Source organism: Echiichthys vipera, assembly GCF_963691815.1.
Source record: "Echiichthys vipera genome assembly, chromosome: 21".
Classification (NCBI taxonomy): Eukaryota; Metazoa; Chordata; class Actinopteri; order Perciformes; family Trachinidae; genus Echiichthys; species Echiichthys vipera.
Window position 1 is genome coordinate 21,340,108 of NC_139846.1, and position 22,627 is coordinate 21,362,734.

Below are 22,627 nucleotides of genomic sequence, written 5' to 3' on the forward strand. Positions count from 1 at the left end.
CTCCTGGGAAGGGATGAAAGAGCAGCATTGTAAATTGCATGCGCTCTACCACTGAGCTACAGTGAGCTTTTTTGGCTTATGTGTTGGACACAATTTTAGGTGGCTTTTCTTGAGTATGCTAACTTTAGTAAAAGGTTAGCATACATTACAATACATTACATTACATTACCTTGTTCTTCTGCCTAATCCTTCTATCTCGAATAAAGTCACTTATCTATAATATTCATCCATCCATTCCAAGTTGTTTAATTTTTTTTATTTTTACAGTGTGCTGAAGTTGAAGTGATTTTGTTCAGATCAGTTAGGGGTGGGATCAACTCTGCTCAAACTGACAAATACTGTTATGTACGAGATAAGATTGGACAGTAGCCTGCTGTCAATGTTTTGTTCCTCAGAGGCGACAACATTTACAGTATTCAGTTGTGTGAGTGGCGAACGGTCCATTACTGTCTAAAATATCCTGTATTTTTACCGTAATTGGTTACAGTGTGCTATGAGTTGTTAGCAGTTCAACCAAAGAGACATTGTTTGTTAAATAGTTTATAACACACACACACACACACACACACACACACACACACACACACACACACACACACACACACACACACACACACACACACACACACACACACACACACACACACACACACACACACACGTGTATTGTAGATGTAAGCAGATAGACTACTAGTATTATTACATACATATCATATCATAAAAACAAGTACTTTTGAAACTTTAAGTACATTTTGCTGATAATGCTTTTTGAATACAAGACTTCTCATTCTACTTATAAAGGAGTACTTCTACATTGTTATCTTGGTACTTTTACTTTAGTAAATGGACAGTTCTTCCAGCACTGCACACTGTCATCCAACAGCAGCAACAGCCGCTGACTGCAGCGTAAACTCTATCTGCAGTTTTCCATTTTACCACTGGATGGCACAGTGGAGTAATATCACTTCAAATGCCTTTGTGACTATGTAGTTGAAATATGTGTGGTTCAACATAACTTTGTATCAGATTTTCCACATTCAATAGTTCAATACTTATCTGTAATAGACAGTTCGCATGAAACAAATGAAAGTGTTTTTCTGTCACATCCACCAGTGCATGTGTGGATGGTTCATTCTATTCCTCTCCATCTTATATCCTCCATAGAAATTATAGCATGTCCTGGGAGAATATAATGTATAACTATCCAAAAACTGAACAAAGTATAATGATTCATACACATTAAACATTTACATAGGCCTTATTTAACGGTAGAAAAGCACAGGTATAAATAACAATAGCTTTTTGTAGTCCGTCAGATAAGAAAAAGGGCCTGTTGTTATGTTATCTTGACACTGACAGTTGTTTGTTTTGAATGTGATTTTGATTGCTATGGAAAAAAAGCAAGAAACAAACTATTATTGCAGTAGCGTTTGTCCTGTTTCCATGCAGTGACCAACACTGACCACAGGGAGGCTCTAGAAGTCATGGGGGTGCTAACATGTTCAGGGCATTGTATCTTTATGACATATTATACACTTTGTGAATGGTTTAAAGGTTGAATGGGGAGCATCACCTCAATGAAGAATTCCAATATTCTACTCCCATGGCCTAGGAACGTTCAATAGATATGTGCTTCTCTTTCAAAGCAGGAAACCAGAGAAGTAAGTGTCAAACTTGTGATGTTATCAAATATAAAGTGTGGAGCTATCCATGGACCATGAATGGCAGATTTTGTTCATACATAGTTACCCTTCAATCTTCTAACACAAAGAAAAATAGAGATATTATGTTTTCATTTGTAAATGTGATGTTCCGGTCACTATTCAGTTTTTACAACTTGAGCATTTGTACTGAAGCCAGAAGGGGGACATTTAATCATTCATTCATTCATTCATCTTCAGCCGCTTATCCCGGGGTCGGGGTCGCGGGGGGTGCTGGAGCCGATCCCAGCTGACATTGGGCGAGAGGCGGGGTACACCCTGGACAGGACGCCAGTCTATCGCAGGGCACATAGAGACGAACAGAGACAGACAACCATTCACACCTATGGGCAATTTTAGAGTCATCAATTAACCTAACACATGCATGTCTTTGGACTGTGGGAGGAAACCGGAGAACCCGGAGAGAACCCACGCAGACACGGGGAGGACATGCAAACTCCACACAGAAGGGCCCCAGCCGGGATTCAAACCTGGAACCTTCTTGCTGTGAGGCGACAGTGCTAACCACATTTAATCAGATGAAGTTGATTCTAATGAAGTCCCCTACATCTGGGCCACATGCAGTCTGTCTGAGGCCTCTGCTAGGCTCCATATCTCTTCTGACTGAGCTGCCTTCATCTTCATCGCCTTCACTTCCTGTTACTGAGTCCAACCAATCAATTTTTCTTTCTTTGGTCATTTTTGCTCACTCTGTGATGTGATTCACGCACATACAGCTCTTTACTTCCTCCGTATAATTTATACAAGTGAAATCACTGCTTTGTTCGGGTGATCTTTTTCTATTTTGTTTTCTTTTCCATCCAGTTAAAGCAGATTCAACTTTTCATCCATCTAAAGGGGCAGGGAGGGATATAAAGAGCTGCATTCCCTTGTAAACACTCCCTGGAGACTAAACAGGAATAATGGATCTTCCGGACGTGATAGTTTGTTTTCTCTCACATTTTTTCCACTTCCCCCCCACGGCTGAGACAGAAATAACTTTCCACTAAGTTTAAAACTAATACATAACTGGCTAGTTTGATTATTTTCACTGAAACAGAGACAGAAAACTGTGCGGTTGGTGGCTCTGCCTCTTTTAATTGGCGTCTAATGCTTTGGAGAAGTGAAAAAAAACAACTCCTATTGTTAATATGTGTGTATGTGTTGTGATAGTTTGGGGGTTTATACAGTTTATAATCCCACCTTAGTGTTTTAATGTGGCTTTCAATGTTACATTAATGATTAATGATTCTCTTAAAGAAGAAGAAGAAGAATTATTTTTTTAATCCCGCAACAGGAAATTTGATTTTTTCACTCTGTTATTATTCAGGTTACACACACACAGGTCCGAAATACACACACATGCACAAACAGGACCTATACACATGCAATTAATGGAGAGATGTCAGAGCGAGGGGGCTGCCAGTGGACCGGCGCCCTGAGCAGTTGGGAGTTTGGTGCCTAACTCAACGGCACCTCGGCAGTGCCCAGGAGATGAACTGGCACCTCTCCAGCCACCAGTCCACGCTCCATTCATGGTCCCAGCCGAGTCACCTATGGACTGAGCTACTGCCGCCCTTAAAGCAAAACACGTTGAGTTTTTGTTTCTAAAAGATTAAAATTAAAAATAGAGACGAGGTGTTAATTAGACAGTAGCTACTTGTCACAAAGAAACTACAATCATGAAACCATACCTTATTTGATAATTGTTCATCTGTATCAATGATGAGAAGGGTTTTTACTTTATTTATTAACTGTATTTGTAAGTCAGCTGTAAAGGAAAGTTACAATATAACTTCTTTAATTAACATTTCAACTGGTAATTCAACTTGAGGATTAAATAAATAGGAGTTACCAGAATCGAAGTGTTTTATTCTGGGAGTTGGACTGGATTTTTGTCATTCTGTAGTATGAGCCATCAAAACATCATGGGGGAGACAAGTATGTAAGTAAGTTAACTTTGATGAAACACATTTATTTCATAGTAAAGTTAGATGTCAGCACAGAAATACGCGTAAATGCTATTGTGTTACAACAAGACAGGCACGTTCTTGCCTTAACGTCATTGTTTCTATAAAAGAGCAGCACATTGATGCTGATGCTGATAACAGGTATCCGTTTTGATGAAGTTACAGATTGATGTAACTGGACAGATATGTTGTAAAAATATCTGTGTGTAAAAATAGTGTGTGTGTGTGTGTGTGTGGGGGGTCCTCTAGCAATGACGTGAGCAGGAGGGTCAGACAAGAGCTGCATTAAGTTAGCAACATTAGGTAAAAATAAAATGGGAAAAGATTTTGAGCTGCCTTCAAAATAAAATTAGGCCAACTACATTTCGAAACAGAGTACAGTGTGTGTGTGCGTGTGTGTGCACGTGTGTGTGTGTGTGTGTGTGCACGTGTGTGTATTAGGTCTGGCTGCACAATTAATCGCAATTGTATCAAAATTGCAATATATTGGAATACCTCAATCGCAGGGGGGTTGCAATATTTGTTAAAAGGCAAATTACATTATATGCCGCTCTTAAGTATTAGTATTAAGTATTGTGGTGCAACAGGGATGTCCCAACTCACACAGACTTAACAAATCATCTTTGTTTGTTTGGTACAGATCCTTGCAATGTCACCTCAGAATCATAGTAAAATATTTTTCAATGAAAAAGAGAACAATGATGCAAAGATGACAATTCCTTCCAATATCACAAATCACATCACAATTGCATCATCAGTCAAAATAAATACTTTTTAGGGGGCACAGTAGTTAGAGCAGTCAGACCATGTAAAGAGGCTGAAGGTCCTCGAGACAGTGGCCACGGGTTTGACTCCGACTTGCGGCCCTTTGGTCTATCAATGTAACATAATTATCAGGGTGTTTTGTTGATCTGCAGCTGAGGTGCTGTGTGTTCTTTACAGGGGTGCAGATCCGATTTCAGGATTTGGGGGGACACAAAAGTGATTTTTTTCTTCTTTTTTTGCCCGTATGCAACTCATGCCATACCACCATAAATCACAACTTCGTAGACGCTCGCCATACCATTCAAAAAGTACCTTGGGGAGGAAGGAAAGGAGAGAGAAAGAGAGAAAAGACGGACAGATGGACAGAGAGAGACAAAGACAGACACAAAGACAGAGACAGACACACTTCCAGTAACTATAATAATATTTATAGTAATGTGAATATGACTTATTAATACATCAGAATAGTAGAAACGAGCACAGCTAAGGTGATAGATTATAATAGCAGCAGGAAGCGTCATGCAGGACCACGGCAGCAGGCACCACCACGATCAGTGGAGACCTGCGAGACGACGCTTCCTTATAACTGGATAACCCCCCCCCCCCTTTTTCTAAATCTTTTCTTTAATTACTTTATTCACTTTTAATGTTATTAACATTTGTTTACTCTATTTTGTCTCTTTGTACCTTAATCATTTACTTATATTATATGTCAGTTATTTACCTAGTTAGTTACAGTGACTACCTCTGACATTGTAGGGAGGGGTAATGGGATTCATGTTGGGTTTTTTTGTTTTTCTCTTTCACTTTAAAGCAGACGCTCCGACTCAATATGCAACTGTTATACTTTTATTTGGCTGTCTGCAAAAACTCAATAAAGACATTTTTTTGTGGGGGGGGGGGGGGGTGTCAGTGAGATTAAAGGCCTACTTTCACAGTTTCACATTTTAAACTTTCATAGTTTCTTTGCGTTGAAAGGAGCCAGTTGAGGTGGTTCAGGATCATCTAGTAAGGATGAACCCTGGGCGCCTCCCTAGGGAGGTGTTCCAGGCACGTCCAGCTGGGAGGAGGCCTCGGGGAAGACCCAGGACTAGGTGGAGAGATTATATCTCCACACTGGCCTGGGAACGCCTCAGGATCCCCCAGTTAGAGCTGGTTAATGTGGCCCGGGAAAGGGAAGTTTGGGGTCCCCTGCTAAAGCTGCGGCCCCCGCGACCCGACCCCGGATAAGAGGCTGAAGATGAGATGAGATGATGAGAATGAGATAGTTTCCAAATCTTTTTTTGGTGCAAAAATAGGCTACCTGAAATAAATAAGTACAACTGGCGTCCGAGTTCCGGTTTTATTTTGAAGGTTGTAAGCGGAAACGCTCTGTGTTACGCTGCGTGGTTGAGGCAGAAGAAGCGGAGCTCTGCGGGTTCGCCTCCCCGCTTCTCTCTGATTTAGCCCGAGCAGCAGAGGTCCGCACCGGCGCCGCTGGGATCTGGTTTCCTCCTCCAGCTACCGAGCTGTCCCCGCATTTGGTTTCAATATAAACTGTATACACTTGCTCTGTGGAGGGAAGCCGAGGAGGGAATGAGTAGCAGGGGAAATCTACCGTGACTTTTCCGGAGGAGAAAGTGGCCCCCGGTGCCAACGGGGCAGAGAGTTGCTGCCGCCGCTGTCTGCGTCCGTCTGCCGCAGCGGAGCGGATCATCCCTGGAGCTGTGCGAGGAACGCGGGCTTACTTCTGCATGTTGCCTCGGAAATAACACCCCAGCGCCGAGGTAAAGAAGCAAATACATGCACTTATAATATGGAAGTTTCTATCCCAGCCTAAAGATGATTAACTTTATTTACCATAATATTGTATTGTATTTGAGTTGTGTTTCCGGTGATCAATACCGAGTTTAAACGGATGTTATGACACTTTAGAGCCCCATCACTTGTAGTAACATTAATGTTTCTACACGGATTTATAAAAACATGACACTCAAGAGTTTAGGTTCACATGTCAAGGAGTAAATATTTAAAGATGCTTGCGTAAATGATGTTTTTTAAAGTAATTGTTAGGTGGTGTGGAGTGTAGTTTCTCATTGCTTTATTTAGAAAATGGTGATGTGTATGTGTGTGTGTGTGTGTGTGTGTGTGTGTGTGTGTGTGTGTGTGTGCGTGTGTGTGTGTGTGTGTGTGTGTAGGTGTGTGTGTGTGATATTGTGAACTACACTGTGCCATATTCACCCGTTCATCTTTTCTGGATCAGATGCAAAACGCTGTGATTGCACCTCTCTTCATTAAATGTGGATGTTCCTATGAAAGGTGATCACACACCAGCACCAGCATCATCATCATCATCATCTATTGGAATAACTCAGGAATCCCTTCTTCACATGAGATGCTGACAGCCCAGAAAGAAAGAAAGAGACGTTTGAACTTTAAACCTGTTGGAAGCGCGAGTCAATGAGCTCCCAAAGTAGACAGAATGAAGTAAAAATCCTGAATCCTGAGGCAGCAGAGGTATGAAACAGTAGCTTTCTGACAGAACATAAAGAGGCTGCAGCTTGTTACTGCCCGTGCCGCGTGCATAATTGACAGGCTGCGCAGCATCCAATGATTGGATCAAGCAGATGTGCCCCTTTTTCATCTGAAGGAGAGCAGGAGGATGGATGCCTTATAAATACAGCTGAGCGCACCGACTCCGCAGTGTAGATGGAGAGCCCAGACATCAGTTTAATCAGGGAAATGGAGGCAGGAAGGGTGGAGGGTGAGTGGATGTGAGAAGGAGATATGGAAGGCAAAGGGGGTGGAGGAAGGACAGTAAGGAGGGAGGGGGAGGAAGGCTAATTGAGGAGGAGGGTAAATGTAGGACAGTGGGGGGAGTTGAAAGACGGTAGCAGAGCCAGCAGTAGCTACCAGCTGAATGGATGTGACCCCCGGCCCCCGGGGAACAGCTGCTGCCGGCTCCCACCTCATTTACGAGGTCACTTAGTGCACGCATGAGGGCCACACCCAGGCCTTTCTTCTAGACATGTGACGTTTCTCATGTGTGCGTTGTTGTTGTTTCGGTGTCGGTGAGTGACGTACATCTTATGTGCAAAATCGTCCCCTCGAGACGGAAACGATGAATACGCACTTTGTTCCTGCCCGTGTTCCTAGGGGACAGAAGTGATGAATGTGTACGATTATCCTCCACGACACATGCTTTGTGCCAGATGGGGGGATCTCAAATTATTGCCTGTTGCAGCGATTTACCTCCACCGCACACACACACACACACACACACACACACACACTGAACGCAGGTCTACAACTGATGATCCCAGTAGAGCAGTTATCTGTGATTTGTAGTCTCTGGATCGCATGCCTGCCCCACAGCACAGACCTCTGTAGTCTTTCCTACATTCTGATGGTTTCTCTTTTGTTCCGTTCTATTCTTCTGAAAATTACATTTGGCATGGGTTTACCTATTTTTGAAGCTAGATTGCGGGGTGGGTCTCCCTCTTGGTTTTGGTTTGTGACCTCCAGAGCTGCTTTTAGCCTAAACTTCTCCCTTTTGCTCTTCTCTATCCACTCTCCCGCTCCACATTGGGCTCAAATACACTTCTGGGTCTTTTTTTGGGGGGTGGGGGGGCCTCTTGTTTCTAAAAACAGCAGTGAGGAATGGCACGGTTAAAGCTGACCCCCGCTTACCAAAGTCCGCTGAGTAAACGAGGCTTAGCGTGTTATGTTGGTAGTAAATAGAAGCAGACTTTTTTCAGGCTCTGCCGTACTGTGTTTATTATTGTGACAGAGAGAAGGTTTAACTGCGTGGGCCCGTGAGTTGGAAAATAAACTTTAATGTGCTTTTCATTCACAGAACGACTCAGTTCAAGGATATGAAAGAGTTTGTGTTTGGGTTTATGTGGCTTTATTCACGAACATGAATGCTGGCTTTTCTTTGACCAACACATACACACAAGGCTGTAATCAGAGAAATGGTCGATTGGGGCTGGGTATCAAACCTCCAATAAGACACTGTGTATTGAATACTGGGTTTTTTTCCTTTGATCTGACAGTATCTGTTTTAATCTGATTTTTTTATAAAGTTTTTTAATTTAGATAAAGTTCTTGTTTATTGTGTTTGCAACAACCTTTGCTTCATCTTTTTCAATGATGAACATGGCCTCAAAACATAATAAATAAGTATGATTTTTGGTTTCAGTACTGAAAAACAAAACATTTCCACTGCATGCACTAAGCAATAGGCTGTCTGTCTCTCACAACAGCACCTGGCACCAGTTATCCTATCTATTATACTGTATCTAATCATATATGTAAAAGTCTTTGTACGCAATGAAAGTTTATAGCTAAGTTTATCACACTTTGAATAGTATATACTGAGCATTGATCAGTTCCCATGTGCCCCCTCACAGTTTCCTATATGCATAAACACATAGTACCAATACAATGCAAACACTGTTCTCCGTCTGTGTGAATGTGGTCTGTTAGACGCTGATGTCTCAGGGGTGTTAAGTGACTCACCAGCAGTCCACCAGTCCAGAGACAGAAAGACATTATAGTACTGCGGCTCCACAGATGGGCTCCTTTAAAGCCACTCATTACACTTGGAAATGTCTCTATTTATATCCGACGTAGCTTGATAGTAGGAGCTGATTGTTCTCACTGCGGACTAGCGCAGTAATTAAATTGTGGTGACATTATTCCCACCACAAACTGATGAGCGTAATACAGTAGAGTTGAAGTTAAAGCACACCGATGACACAAACATCTTTAGTTTAATATAATTCAATTCAATTCAATTTTATTTATCGTGCCAAATCATAACAAAAGTTATCTCAGGACACTTTACAGAGTAGGTAACGACCACACTCTATGACTTATTTATGATTTACATAGACCCAACAATTCCCCCGTAGAATTGAATTGAATTGATGTTTCAGCAGCTTGTTAGCTACAATCATATTTCTTATATATGCTCATTTTCAAATGCATGTTATGCAGTTTTAGGTTGGTGAATATTTTGTGTGTTCAGTGTCAGACACCGACTGTTTTATTTTTGATTGGTATTAAAACCAATATTTTTGGGGTCAAAGTCGTATTTTTGCTGCATGGTAGTTTTGTGTAATTTCAAAAAAACAATCTTAAAAGACCCAATAGTTCCCATCCAAGTTACAAAACACCCTTATTGACATAATGAAGTAGTTCAAGTTAGTTTCTACCCTTAAAAGTCCCATATTATGTTTATTTTCAAGTTCCTACTTGTATTTTTGGGTTTCTACGAGAACGTCTTTACATGCTTTACTGTTTTTTATTCTTATACTGTTCTCTGTTTTAACACCTGTCTTTTTAAGGCCACCTCCCCAAAAAGCCCAGTCTGCTCTGATTGATAGGTATTTCTGGGTCTTCTGCAACCGCCATCTCTGCGTCTTTGCCTCTATCCAGTTTTCTTTATACACCCATGATCTACCCAACGTCATTGCATCCGGGGAATGACTGTTACAGCACTGTAGTGCCATTTTCTATAGTATAGTTGTGACAGCACAACTGTAAAGAAGTCCAAATGGCTCCTTTAAAGAAAGTTTCTGAATACAAGCTGTGTCCATTTGTCTGTGGTTTGAGTGTTGGTTTCACAGTATTTATATAGCCACTTAACCTGCTTTATAATTAAAAAAATCTTACAATATGGGACCTTAAATGGCTGCTGCTTTATAATCTAAATGGATTGATATGCAGCAGAGTTTGAGGAACTCTACAGAAACAAGTGTAAGTACCTTGAATTGAGACAGACTAATGAGACGGGTCATTAGCAGCACGTCAGAAACATGATACTGCGCTCAAACAAAATGTAAGAAAAACTTGATATCTAATTCACTTATTTTCAACACCAGCTGTACAGTTCAGGGACATCAGGCTTGACAGCTGTACAACAGGGAAGGTTATCTAAAGTAAGCCTGATTTAGTGATATAGCAAAGGTTGAACACAATATTCAGTCAGTGTCCCATAAGAACGCCTTGAGAATTAAACATGACAGTTCCCAAGAGGAAATGCATGTAACCGTGCAGTGCTTACTGTTTTAGCTCTGCAGCTTTCACTCTCCCATGGTAGCGGAAATGGAGGCCCTCTGGTTCAAGTGTCAAGTCTGGGACCTAATGAAAGACATATGGGTGCCATTAATGTACCTGTTTTTGAGCATTAGGGCCTCAGCAGAAAGAGAGCAGAGGTGGCCACAGCTGGGCTACTGCAGGCTTAAAATCAGATTAACGCCTAACTCTGACATTTCTGTCTGTGTAGCGATAAACAACAGCGTAGGACTCAATGCAGCTGGTTCCATAGTCTTTGTGTCTTCTTCTTTTTCTTCTGCTGGACAGCTTAGATACTGTCGTTTGCTCACTTTGCTGCTGTTCTCACAGAAAATGATGTGACCGTTTTGCCTGATGTTTCCTCTAGTGCCACCATGAAGCTCACATTTGTGGCTAAAAGTGAAATGTCTCGACTGCTGGATGGATTGCCATTGGTAACACATTTATTTGGCCTTCAGGAAGAACTTTAATAACTTAGTAACAACATCGTCCGGATAAATAGTAAATGTCATACAAAACATGACATGACATATGACATCAGCCTCAGCTGTACTTTGGTTGCATCCAAAATTCCACACTAACATGTTATTTAATAGGCTTAAACTGCATGTGAAATGTTTTTGTATGTCCAAAACCAATAGTAGTTGTATATTAGTATGAAACCAATAGCACATGATTTGCATACTTTTTCCAGTGAAATATGACAGTATGAAAACACTGGACATAAATATCCCACAATGACATGAGGTAGTATCAACAATGTTCTTAACAGACAGACGGTAAGAAAATAAGGCCACACTTGGAAAATGTTAACGCAGTTATGGAAATGTTAATGTAGTGCAATCTTGGACGTAGCCCTTTGTGTGTAGCTCTGATTAGCAACTACCTAACCCTAAATTAAAATTGAGAACAAGGCAAACGTTACTTCTGCTGAATATTAGCATGTTTGTCCTTGTGCGCATGCTAGCTCTGCTGGCGCTAGCATTTATCTCAAATCACCACATAAAACTGCTTACACGGCTGAAGACTATACTGTACCAACTGTACAGACTTTCTTTTTTTCAGATACCGTTTATCTCCCAGTAGCAGCAGCTCTCCTCTAGCTCCATAAGCTCTGGTCTTTCTCCTTTTCTTTATAGGCTGCTGAATAATCACCTCTGCTGTGTTTGTCTGAGACTGCAGACTGCTGTCATGTATCGAAATTATTCCTCTCACTGTCTAAGCACTGCAGACCCGCGCTGAACTTTGTAGATAGTCCCAGAGAATTAATATCTGTGACAGCTGTTTATTCATTTCCAGTGAGGGTCTGACTGTTGCTAGCATTGTGTGAATCCATTTCCAGGCTTGTTTATCTTTTTCCAGGAGCTTAGATTACAATGATGGCCTGGTTTAGGTTTATAAATCAGACACGCTTGATTCACAAGGACAATATGCTGCCGTTCTGGCAGCTCTCAGCATTTTCAACTCTCTGTAACAAGGCAGTCTGGTCCTCTTTCTTTCTTCTCTTCCATTCTCAGTTGAATGCCAAATATGTCATCTTTATGGCTTCAAGGGGGAGATGTGGATGGTTTCCAAGCACCACGATACAGACTTCCTGTGTGATCCAGTTGAGCTTCCTGTGTTTCAGCAAAGGAAAGGCCAACTCAGCAAAGACCGGGAGTTTTGGGAGGCTTACTGTACAGCAGATCCCAGCTCCACAGACGGAGCTCTTAGCTCACAATGTCACAGCCAGGAAACCCCACAAGATCCCCTTAAACCAGCATACATTTTAGCCATGTGGTTAGTGGTGAGAATTGTATGCTCTAACCTTCTCTAGATTTGCTCTCAGAAGATCGGCATAAACGGTTAAACAGGTGGCCCACAGCAAGGCTTGCATACTGTCAAATAAACTTAAAAATACAACAGTATCAGCTATATTATTTTATGGAATACATTTTATTGTCCAACACACTGAAATTTCATTTATATTATAAATATATTTAGTGAGTTGCATATTTTCAGTGTCTCTATGGGGTTAAGGCAGATTTGCAAATTGTGTCTCATGATTTAGTCCACTTTATGAGTGATTGCAGAGGCCAGGTGTGGCTGACGAGTCAGAAATAAGTTGTTAGCACTGCACAGCTATTTTCACCACAGAGATGGAGCCACGAATAGTGATATTGACTCCTCTGAAGGTTGTGGTTTTGCCTTAGTTGTTTCCACTGACCTGCTGTGGGAGGACATGTTGTTATGAGATGCGAACTCTATTCAATATCAATGTAATTCAGGTGCAGAAAAGTAACCAGAACTGCTTAAGTGTTATTGATTTTCTGACTGGAAAAGTTAGGAAGTCCTTGCAAGGCAGTTTCCCCCCCTCCCCCAGAGGTGTATCTTTAGCCTCCTTCATACAAGGGGAATGTTGGCAGGCTTCAGGCCAGTGTCAGTGTTTTGTGTGGAAAGTAGAGCAGAATGTTCAAAACCAGCAACAAGCTGTCTGTTTAGCTGCTCATAAAGCTGACGTTCTGGCTGTAGCTACTACCCCTTTTATTCTGGTAAACTGTTATAGAGTGGATGATTACTGTTTCCTTGCTGAACTGTTTTGGAAAACGGTTATAAAATACCTGGTTAACACTTTCCGTAATCCATGTCCTGAATAAGAAAACTCACAAGTTCCACTCCACTTCTAACTGTTAAATGCAGTTATTATTACTTTGCTTCCTATCTGACAAAGCGCCTCTTATTGAGGAATAGTTAGAAAACTGGAATGCTCTTGTAATGCGGAAACTATGATAACATTTGTCTAGGCATTTGTGCTGTTACCTTTGTGCTCTGGAGTATTTTTCTCAGTTTTTTCCTTCGGTGGAAAGATCACACTGAATTATAATATCAAGTTCCCAGAGGCAAAGAAGCTCCGAAAGATTAAAGACATCAACATTCGCCTCATTAGTATTATTTATCACATGGAGGCTCCTCTTTCCAAGTGGGGATGGTGAGTAGGAGCACTTTGAGGATCAGACCCTCTGTCATGGTCTTAGAGGGCAGCCTGATTCATTGCTTTTGTCTGCTATGAGAGGGTCCTCCGGATGGCGGTGGGAGGTGGTGGTGGGGGATGGAGAGACACAGACAGACACTGTTTGGTATTCTCCTTCAGTTCTGTCGGACGGCTTGTACGTCTCAGAGCTCAGACATGTTTCCTGCTCCGCGCTGTTTGAAGGGTATGTGAAGTCAAGGGGCCACTGGTTTTTCTTGGCTCACAGTGGAGGGAGTGAACTGAGCAATTGTGCGGTTGGTATGACGGAGGAGGGAGACAGAGAGGAAAGGGAAACAAGGTAGAGAACGAGGGAGGACGGGAGTAAAGGATGCCAGAGATATGCTGCAGACAACAGTGGAGTGAGTGAATGCATCTTGGAATGGTTTAATGAAATATTAAACTCAAGATCCTCAAAGTCTTTAAGATACTTTAGCCATGCAGACCTGCGCATATTGACTTAGTTGCCTTTACCAAATGAATCATATTCTAAACATTAAAAAGGCTTCAACAACCAGACTGATACTGTATCAGGGCAGGATGGAGGATTAGGAGAGACTAAACAGCAATCTCAGCAAAGGCGAGGAAAGTTCCTTTTTTCTGGACTTCAAGAAACTCCTTTCCTCTCCGAGTTGTGCACCGCCCTTTCCTGTTTTTACTTCTTTTCCATTCCTTCTTTTCACGGCCAGAGAAGAACAGCCATTCTGAGTGAGGGAAGTCCAGGCCTTGTCCCACAAAGAGCGCTGTGACGCTGAGCCGACAGCTTCTTTACTACTGCAGTGTAGGCTTTGTAGCTCCCTGACTCCGCTGGTCATTACTCATGGCAGTGCTCGCTGGAGTGAGTACTTCTAAGCACTTGCAAATGCAGCTTAATTTAAAGGAAAGCAAATCCACTTCACACAACTGTGGTTTGTGTTTTCACACGGGGGGTTCAGGAGCATCCAGAGCTATGGTCCAGAGTAGGGTTGGGCAAAATTGCCAAAATCTTCTGTCCCGGTAGTTCATTTGATAGCTCGATAATGATCACAATAAAGCATGTTTTCTGGTTATTCAATAAATAAATACTTTACATGAACCAACAACATGGTAAAGCCTGTATTTGTATACTCCTGTGTGAAGTATTTTCTCATTTCAGTATGAACTTATGTTGCGTTGTTCAAATGACATGTATTGCCGTGATGCTTTCCAGTCGCTCGTTTTTCAATATGGCGATTGAAACGATACAGAAAAATATACAGTACTAGTCAAAAGCTTTCCCATTCAAGTGAATGATAAAGCGTGTGTGAACCTTTGACTGGTATTGTATATGATAGACATCTTTACATCATTTTTACAATATATTTAGGCATATCACCGAGCCTTCCTTGGTACCACGGCAGCCTGAGTACAATAAGGAATTATGTTGTATGTAATTATGTGTATAATATAGGCTGTGTCATGTATTGAACTAATCGCATTGATTCAAGCTTTATAAATTGTCTTCATAGTAAAAATCCACTTATTACAATGTGGACACAAAGATTACTTAAGTCCAAAACACCATAGTTTTCACAACTATTTGCGCCACATCTCTCATGTCTGCTGACCATAGCTTTTTAGCTACCTCTGGCTATGGTGTAGTGGATTTTACTGTCTCATTACATGACTGACAAACTCAGAGAAGATTGGTTTATGTTTGTTGATCAGGCATCATCTCTGGTTACAACAAAGAAGCCGAAAGAGTTGATGAGACAATGTGTGGATTCTATTTTATTCGGTCGGTCTGTTAGCTGTCCGCAGATATCAGGATGATGATGTTGACTAAGCAGTTAATAAAACAGTTGTTTTAGCACTTGTTAATACTGAATTAATAGCAACAAACTGGGGAAAGAGAGCGTTGTTAGAATCAGGGTGGTACAAATCCAGCACCCCTTCATCATGGGTCCTACAGTTCAAATTTCCCCAAAGTGCAGTAACAGTGCAGCGGGTTACTATCCTGGTCAGGCAGCAATCAGTCCCACAGGAATGCCTGAGAAGCTGGGCCCATTTTAGTCACGCACCACAGTGTCTGCCATGCATCACCTTCTCCTGCCAACTGATAGAGCTTTGGAAAGCCCATAAAACACTGGGATACCATAAGTCACAGCTCAGGTGTGAATGACAAGAGGACAGGCATTGAGGAGTAAAAAATGTGCGTACACATGCTGGTGTCTGACAGAGAGGCAGGAAGAGCGTGGGAGCTGCAGAAACTGTAAGAGAAAAACCAGTGCTGCTCAGTCTGGCTGTAGTCAGATGCAATTTATCTTTGTTTTTACGCTTTCCCATGGACAAATACATCCGAGCATTGTGGTTGTTATGCAAACCTCTCCTAATAGTCCTCATCCCTTCCTTCTGCACATTAACAATTTATATCCGTGCAAAATATTCAAGCTGTTTATGAAAGTGTGTCTTTTGGAACATCAATCAAACTGATGCTGTATTATTTATAGTGATGTCACTCAATGATACAAGATAATGTTTTCTTGGCATTATCTTGCTTGTTCAAAATGGTGTGTGTGTGTGTGTGTGTGTGTGTGTGTGTGTGTGTGTGTGTGTGTGTGTGTGTGTGTGTGTGTGTGTGTGTGTGTGTGTGTGTGTGTGTGTGTGTGTGTGTGTGTGTGTGTGTGTGTGTGTGTGTGCAGCACTGAAATAGTTTACAGCAGCTAGGAACGGACTCTAGGTTCTCAGGAGCAGTACGTAACGAAAAGTTAATAACGAGACACCAAGACTGAATGGTACGTTTTGAGCAGTGGTTCTTTTATATAGCATCCAAGTTTCAACTTCAAAACATTTGCCTAACTGTTAGTACATACTTCTTCCCATTAGCAACCATTAACATCAGATAATAGAAATGAATAAATAAATAATAAGGTATTCCCCGTTTTGTGTCACTGTGGTTTGTTTATCCTATTTGAGTCAATAAAGTAGGCTACTTTCCTTTGGCGCCATTACAGCTATTTTGTTCCTTCTTTCTATTTCAGCTAACTCAAGTCTAAATTATACTTTTTGTTATTCTATTTAAGGGTTGTTATAACCTTCCAACAAGATAAAAAAAACAATAACACACATTGATTTATCCAATATCAACCTGTCGGCGGTGCCAGAGGAAAAGTTAGTATCACCAAAGTCTGTTAAAGTAGGATTAATTCTCTGGAGTCTAGGAATGTTTGTCAAAAGATATAACAAAGAGACCGCATTTGTCAAAAATGTCAGTTATACCTTCATTAATGACGACTTTTTTCTCTTTTTTTTCAGAGCTTTTAACAACAACTCAAAGTCTTCATCACTAATGATGAAGGTTTTACGGAGGGTCAAACTATATAATTATTGTCTGAATGCATGTAATTAGTTGTTTTCCATCTTTATCATGCCTCTTTACTTCAAATGTTGAGGTCAAAAATCCATTTGTCATAGTGGACAAGTTAACTAAAACCACCTTGAAATGCTGACAAGTTGTATTTACGATGTCCGAACGCTTTCTGCCCCTAACCCTTTCTTGGACTGCTCTCTGTCCCCTCTTATATCTTACGGTAGCTTTTTTATTGAGCATACTTCTTTGCAGCTGCTAAGCTTCACAAGATTGAAGACAATGTGGTCGTTTTTCGTGGTCATTTTTCTAACTTGACACTTCTCTGGCGTTTTTGTACACATAGTTCGCATCTGAATGATTCCTTGGAGCTGAAGTCGAAACCCCGGCGACAGTGAAAACAACATATCTGAGTCCTTGGTTTTGTTATACAAGGAATTTGACCTACATTCCTGTATTTTAAGCTTGGTTTTCACTGAAATTTAGGGACACAGTTATTCTCTTGAAAGTCTACTAGGTTTAGTTTGATGTGATGGCGTAACAGTGGCAGAACCTGGTTAAATGTGGTAATTATCTCACACAGAAACACACTGCCCATGTAAAGCAGTAGAGATTCAAGCCAGCTGATCTAATCTGGGGGGCTGCAGACAGGCCGTCTACCCCTATGTGTCTATATAAACGGACACACACGCGCACACATGGACTCAGGAATGCATCACTCGACACTGTGCACACTGAACGTCACAGCTTCCTTTTTACCACAGTGTAAGTGAAGGCAGTCTTTTAATGTAGCCTCTATAAATAGCCAGCAAAAGCCACCGGTGAAAAAAAAAGAAAAGAAAAATCCTTTATCTGCGTTATTATGTCTGTCTAGCTCTTATTTGAACCTCATGCTTTAATATTTAGAGTGGTTGACATTAGCTACTGTGGAGAAACCCTTAGAAATCGCTCCCATGAGTTTGTGATTTATGGTCAAGCAGGATATTGTTTTTACTTTCCAAATGTCAGTTCGATGCAGCGCATGTTGATCTCTTGCCAGTGCAGCTAAACACAACATCAGACCATTGATTCTGTGTCTCTGTGTTGGAGCCTTCCCAGCTGTCGCTCATCAGAATCGCCGATAAGAGGTGGTGAGAATCCCAAAAACATGTCGGTGCTAACAAAGTCTTTTAAGACAGCAGCACTAGTGTGGAATTTATAATGAGAGTGACGGGTCACTGAAAGTCCTTTGTGTTCTCAGTGCAGGCTGTAAATATAACCTCAGCTCTGTCCCCGTGATTATTTATAGTCAATAAAGCTGTAACCTCAAACGCAAGGAATTCGTCTCAGGCAGTTTTAGCCATGCTAGCAGTTGGTCTGTTGGCCTGGAAGACTGATACGACATAGAAATGATGTACACTAGGGCTGGCTGTATGGCCAAAATCTTCTCTTTACGTACTATCATGTGTGAATTAAGTACTTTTAAAATTTTTATTAAGAACCTTAGTGCAAAATGATCACAATAGAAATGATATTGAACAATATACATTTTTGTATCGTTTTAATGACATTTATCTTCCTTCTTGTATCGCCTTCTTCCATGTCGTCCAGCCCCATTAGTAAATTTGGTAAATCAATATATCACCATATCTGCTCATTTATATGAAGTCATGCGTTATGTAATCAGCTGGTGTTGTCATATTGAACTGTGTGGTAATGTAAAGTTTGATTTTTCAAACCAAAACTGTAATTTTCAAAGGATATTCCCTGAGGTATCCTGATAACTTTTCCTGAGAAGTTGAAGTTAATGTGATTGGTATTGTCATTCTAGACAATGTTATTGTGTCTCGGGAAATCTTTTACAAGATATTGATTCAGTTGTAAGACGATAAATGATCGCGTTGAATTATCACTCAGCCCTAATGTACAGAAATTCATGGTCCCTAGAGGGTGGGCCCTAATGATTTTAGTGATCTCCTAAACTTTCCTCTAGTGCCACCATGAGCTTGAGAGGTTAAGCAGCACCAGCAATTTTCTTGTTTATCTTACAAAATATCTTCACATCTTCTGACTCCATAGGCACAACATTCGGTACAGATATTCATGGTTCCCAGGTCCTTGAGGTTGAGATTTGTGGTTTTAGGGAAACGTTCTACCAGGTTGGTTGGTCCGCCATTTTGATCCAGACTCAAATACTTTTGCAACTATTCAGACACTCATGGTCCCAACTAGCCTGGCATCAGCAGACTAATGTGTATTAGCCTTGAACCTCTCAGTTTATTTTAGATTTCCAAGGGGCGTTATCAACAGTGCAGATTAATCCATTGAAAGATGATAATAAAGATGATGGGACGGTGCTTTGTCTGTTTTGAGCAAAGAAAAAAAAAAGGCAGCCGACTAACACACTTTCTCAAATTACAGCTAAACGTTTACTAAAATGTGTTTCTAAAAACATTTGAGGCAAGAAATAGGCAATACAGCACCAGCATTTATATTTGATCAGCACTCTTCTGTCAGTCATTGTCTTACACCAGCCCCACGTGAGATAAACGGTTATGATTGGAGCGCACAGGGCCAAGTCGTCTGCATGCTAGCATGTCTGTATATTGCTAACGAATCAGCTGTTTAGTGAAAGATCCTTCTGCATCCTTAGTAAGTCCTACGCTTTGCATTAAGAGCGGGACAGGATGCATCGATATGGCTGACCAAAGGGCCAGCTCACAGTCAAGGGATCAATATTAACTACCAGAGAGGGATTGACTCTAGGGAACTGACGCTATTTTCAGTAAAGCGATTGTGGGAAAAAAGAGGCTGCAGTCCAAGTCAGGGGCAGGGGCAATTTTGTGTGTGTGTGTGTGTGTGTGTGTGTGTGTGTGTGTGTGTGTGTGTGTGTGTGTGTGTGTGTGTGTGTGTGTGTGTGTGTGTGTGTGTGTGTGTGTGTGTGTGTGTGTGTGTGTGTGTGTGTGTGTGTGTGTGTGTGTGTGTGTACATGGGAATGTGTGTGTACATTTTTTTGTGTGAAAGTGGTCTGAATTGAATTAGCTGCCTGCTACCCTTTGACCGACTAAGAATAGCCTTGCCCCTCCTGCCACTGTCTGATTTATTGTCTGCAATTATAAGCAAGCCATTTACACATTCAACCTGTCATCTCTCTGAGACGCTCTCCCGCTCTTCTGGGCCCTTTTGTCCAGGAAATTATGAATTCAAGCATTCGGGCTACCAAGCGCGGCGACTGTTAACAAAGAGAACACAAATGACGACAGTAGCTCTGTGATGAGCCGAAAACGCATTTAAAAAACTGTTTTCTTGTGTGTTTCCAGATGGACCTGAAGCTGCTCTTGGTATCCATTTTTCTAGGAGTCTTTTTTTACAGTAATGCTCAGAAAGGTAAGATTGGTCTACGTGCTTTATTGCAGTAACATCATTATTCTGTCACATGATGCCATTTAGTTGATGTCAGCATGTATAAGAAATGAACAATTCATAATGATGACTGCCTCCCCAGAGATGGAGGCAGGCTACTTCAACCTAATGATGTCATTGACCAGATATCCACCTTAGCATCATAGAGCGTGGACGTTAATGGAAAAGACAGAATATTCCGACTCTGTCTCCAATTACCATCGAGTCACACAGTGTTCCAGATGAACTGATGTGTAAACACGGGGGGCTTAACAGGCTGCTTACTTTGCAGGGCCTGTGCTGTGCCCCTGCTCCCTCTGACTCTGTCTCCTCCTCTCTTCTCTCTTTGTTTTCCATCCAGAGGGGAATGAGTGCATCAATGCCAACGCCAAATACTGCGGGGAGTGCATCCAAGCCGGAGCCAAATGTGGCTGGTGTAAAGACCCGGTATGGGAATCGAAGCTATCAGCTATAATCGCTGCTGGGAAATGCAGTTTGATGTCATTAGGCATACAGGGATAGTTTTGGACGTGGCCTAATGTAGGGCTGCAGCGAATGATTGTTTGTGATCATTTTTTGAAGTAATCGATTACGTTTTGCCTATGAAATAGCAGAAAGTAATGAAAAACACCAAACACAATTTCCCAGAGCCCAAGGCGATGTCTTTAAATTCCTGACTAACAGTCCACAACTGAAAGATGAAAACAATAAAGCAGCTGGATATGACGATTTATCGATTAATCAACCAATTGTTGTTTTTTTTACAATTGTTTAATTTTCCAAAATTTGATATCTCCAATGTGAAGATTTCCCTTTTTGTATATTCTTGTTCATTGAATGCGGTATCATCAGGTTTTGCACAGTTGGTCGGACAAAACAAACAAAATAAAGACTAGGGAGAGATGCACCCATCTGACTTTTTAGCTACGATACTAATACTTCGGCTTTGGGTATGAGCCAATACCAAGTACAGATACAAGGAAGTGTATCTTGTATCTGTATATTGGAAGTGACTGGGATCATTCTATTGTGTGTGAGGACACGTCAGGCTTGACTTAAACATTGCTCCCCTTACAACAAATAATCACATGTATACATGTGCTGAATTGTTTTTTTATACTAAAATAATAAATTGTGCAGCAGCAACTTAGTAAAAAATAAAAAGAAATTACAATCTAAGTGTAAACATTTTAAATTATCAGTAAATTATTCAAGAAAATGAATAATGAAAATAATTATTGGTTCGTAAACTACCGTTTTGAAGCCTCCAGTTTAGCATTTGGCCAACAGCACCTTGATATTTTGGAAGTGAACATGTTTGGACAAGATGGCGTAGCTGGTGTCGCTTCACAAAGCGAAACACTAAAGAGGAAAACCTTTACTGCTTTTTAACAGGCTGATGAAAGTCATCCAGTGGACTTTTGCCGGCAGCATGTACTGCGGTGAATGCAGCTCAAATGTTTTAGGCAACCAAAATGTCACAAATACCTTTGATGAAGTGAAGACACACTGTGAGAGGGTCAAAGTTCTAAATCAAAAACACAAACAACACCCAGAAACAAGTCCGCTGCTATTTAAAAGTAGTGCAGCTGATAAACATCGCCTTTTCAGTCAGTTGCAACTTATGCTCCGGGGCCACAAAAGACATAATGAAACAGCTTTCGCAAACTGATTAGTGTGCCTTATGACAGAGTTTCCCTCTTGATGGGTCGTCCTTTTAATTGTCCCTGTGCTGCTGCTTGTAGGACTTCCTCAAACAGGGTGAGGCCGTGTCAACCCGTTGTGACGAGCTGCAGTCTCTGATAAAAAGGGGCTGTAGTAATGAGATGATCGAGAACCCACACGGGGAACAGACGACCCTCAGGAACAAGACGGTGACGAATCGCAGAAAGGGAGCGGGGAAACTGAAGCCAGAGGACATCACTCAGATCCAGCCCCAGAAACTCAGCCTCACTCTCCGATCTGGTGAGAATGCATTTTAATGAAGCCTTTCTCAAGCTATTCATACCCTCTTTTGGATTTGATTAGATGTTGTTTTAATGACGGAAACTCCATGTAGGTGAGCCCCAGTCTTTTGACTTAAAATTCAAACGGGCGGAAGATTATCCCATCGACCTGTACTACTTGATGGACCTGTCCTACTCCATGAAGGACGATCTGGAGAATGTTAAGAACCTGGGGACAAGTCTAATGCTGGAGATGTCAAAGATCACCTCTGACTTCAGGATAGGTGAGGGTTTTCATTATCTTGTTTGATCTGTTCATTGTTACATTTTTGTTTTTGGTTCTTTAACAAAAAAATCACAGTGGTTGGAAATACACTACGGTCCCCCCATACATACATACATACTCTCAAAACTGTTTCGGTATTTCCAGCCACCAGTTCTTTTGAAGTAGATCAGAGGTTTTCAGAGGGTGA

At 41.4% G+C, this 22,627-nt stretch overlaps 1 protein-coding gene across 2 annotated transcripts in view; it reads left to right on the top strand.

Moving 5' to 3' along the window:
* The first annotated feature begins 5,880 nt into the window (after positions 1-5,880).
* itgb1a (integrin, beta 1a) overlaps positions 5,881-22,627 on the top strand; it is a 28,109-nt gene continuing 11,362 nt past the window's right edge. For both annotated transcript variants that reach the window (XM_083936166.1, XM_083936167.1), the window contains exons 1-5: positions 5,881-6,201; positions 20,127-20,193; positions 20,570-20,655; positions 21,954-22,173; positions 22,268-22,438. In XM_083936166.1, coding sequence (XP_083792292.1) covers positions 20,127-20,193; positions 20,570-20,655; positions 21,954-22,173; positions 22,268-22,438 — 544 coding nt within the window. In that variant the 5' untranslated portion in view covers positions 5,881-6,201. The remainder of the gene's footprint in view (positions 6,202-20,126; positions 20,194-20,569; positions 20,656-21,953; positions 22,174-22,267; positions 22,439-22,627) is intronic.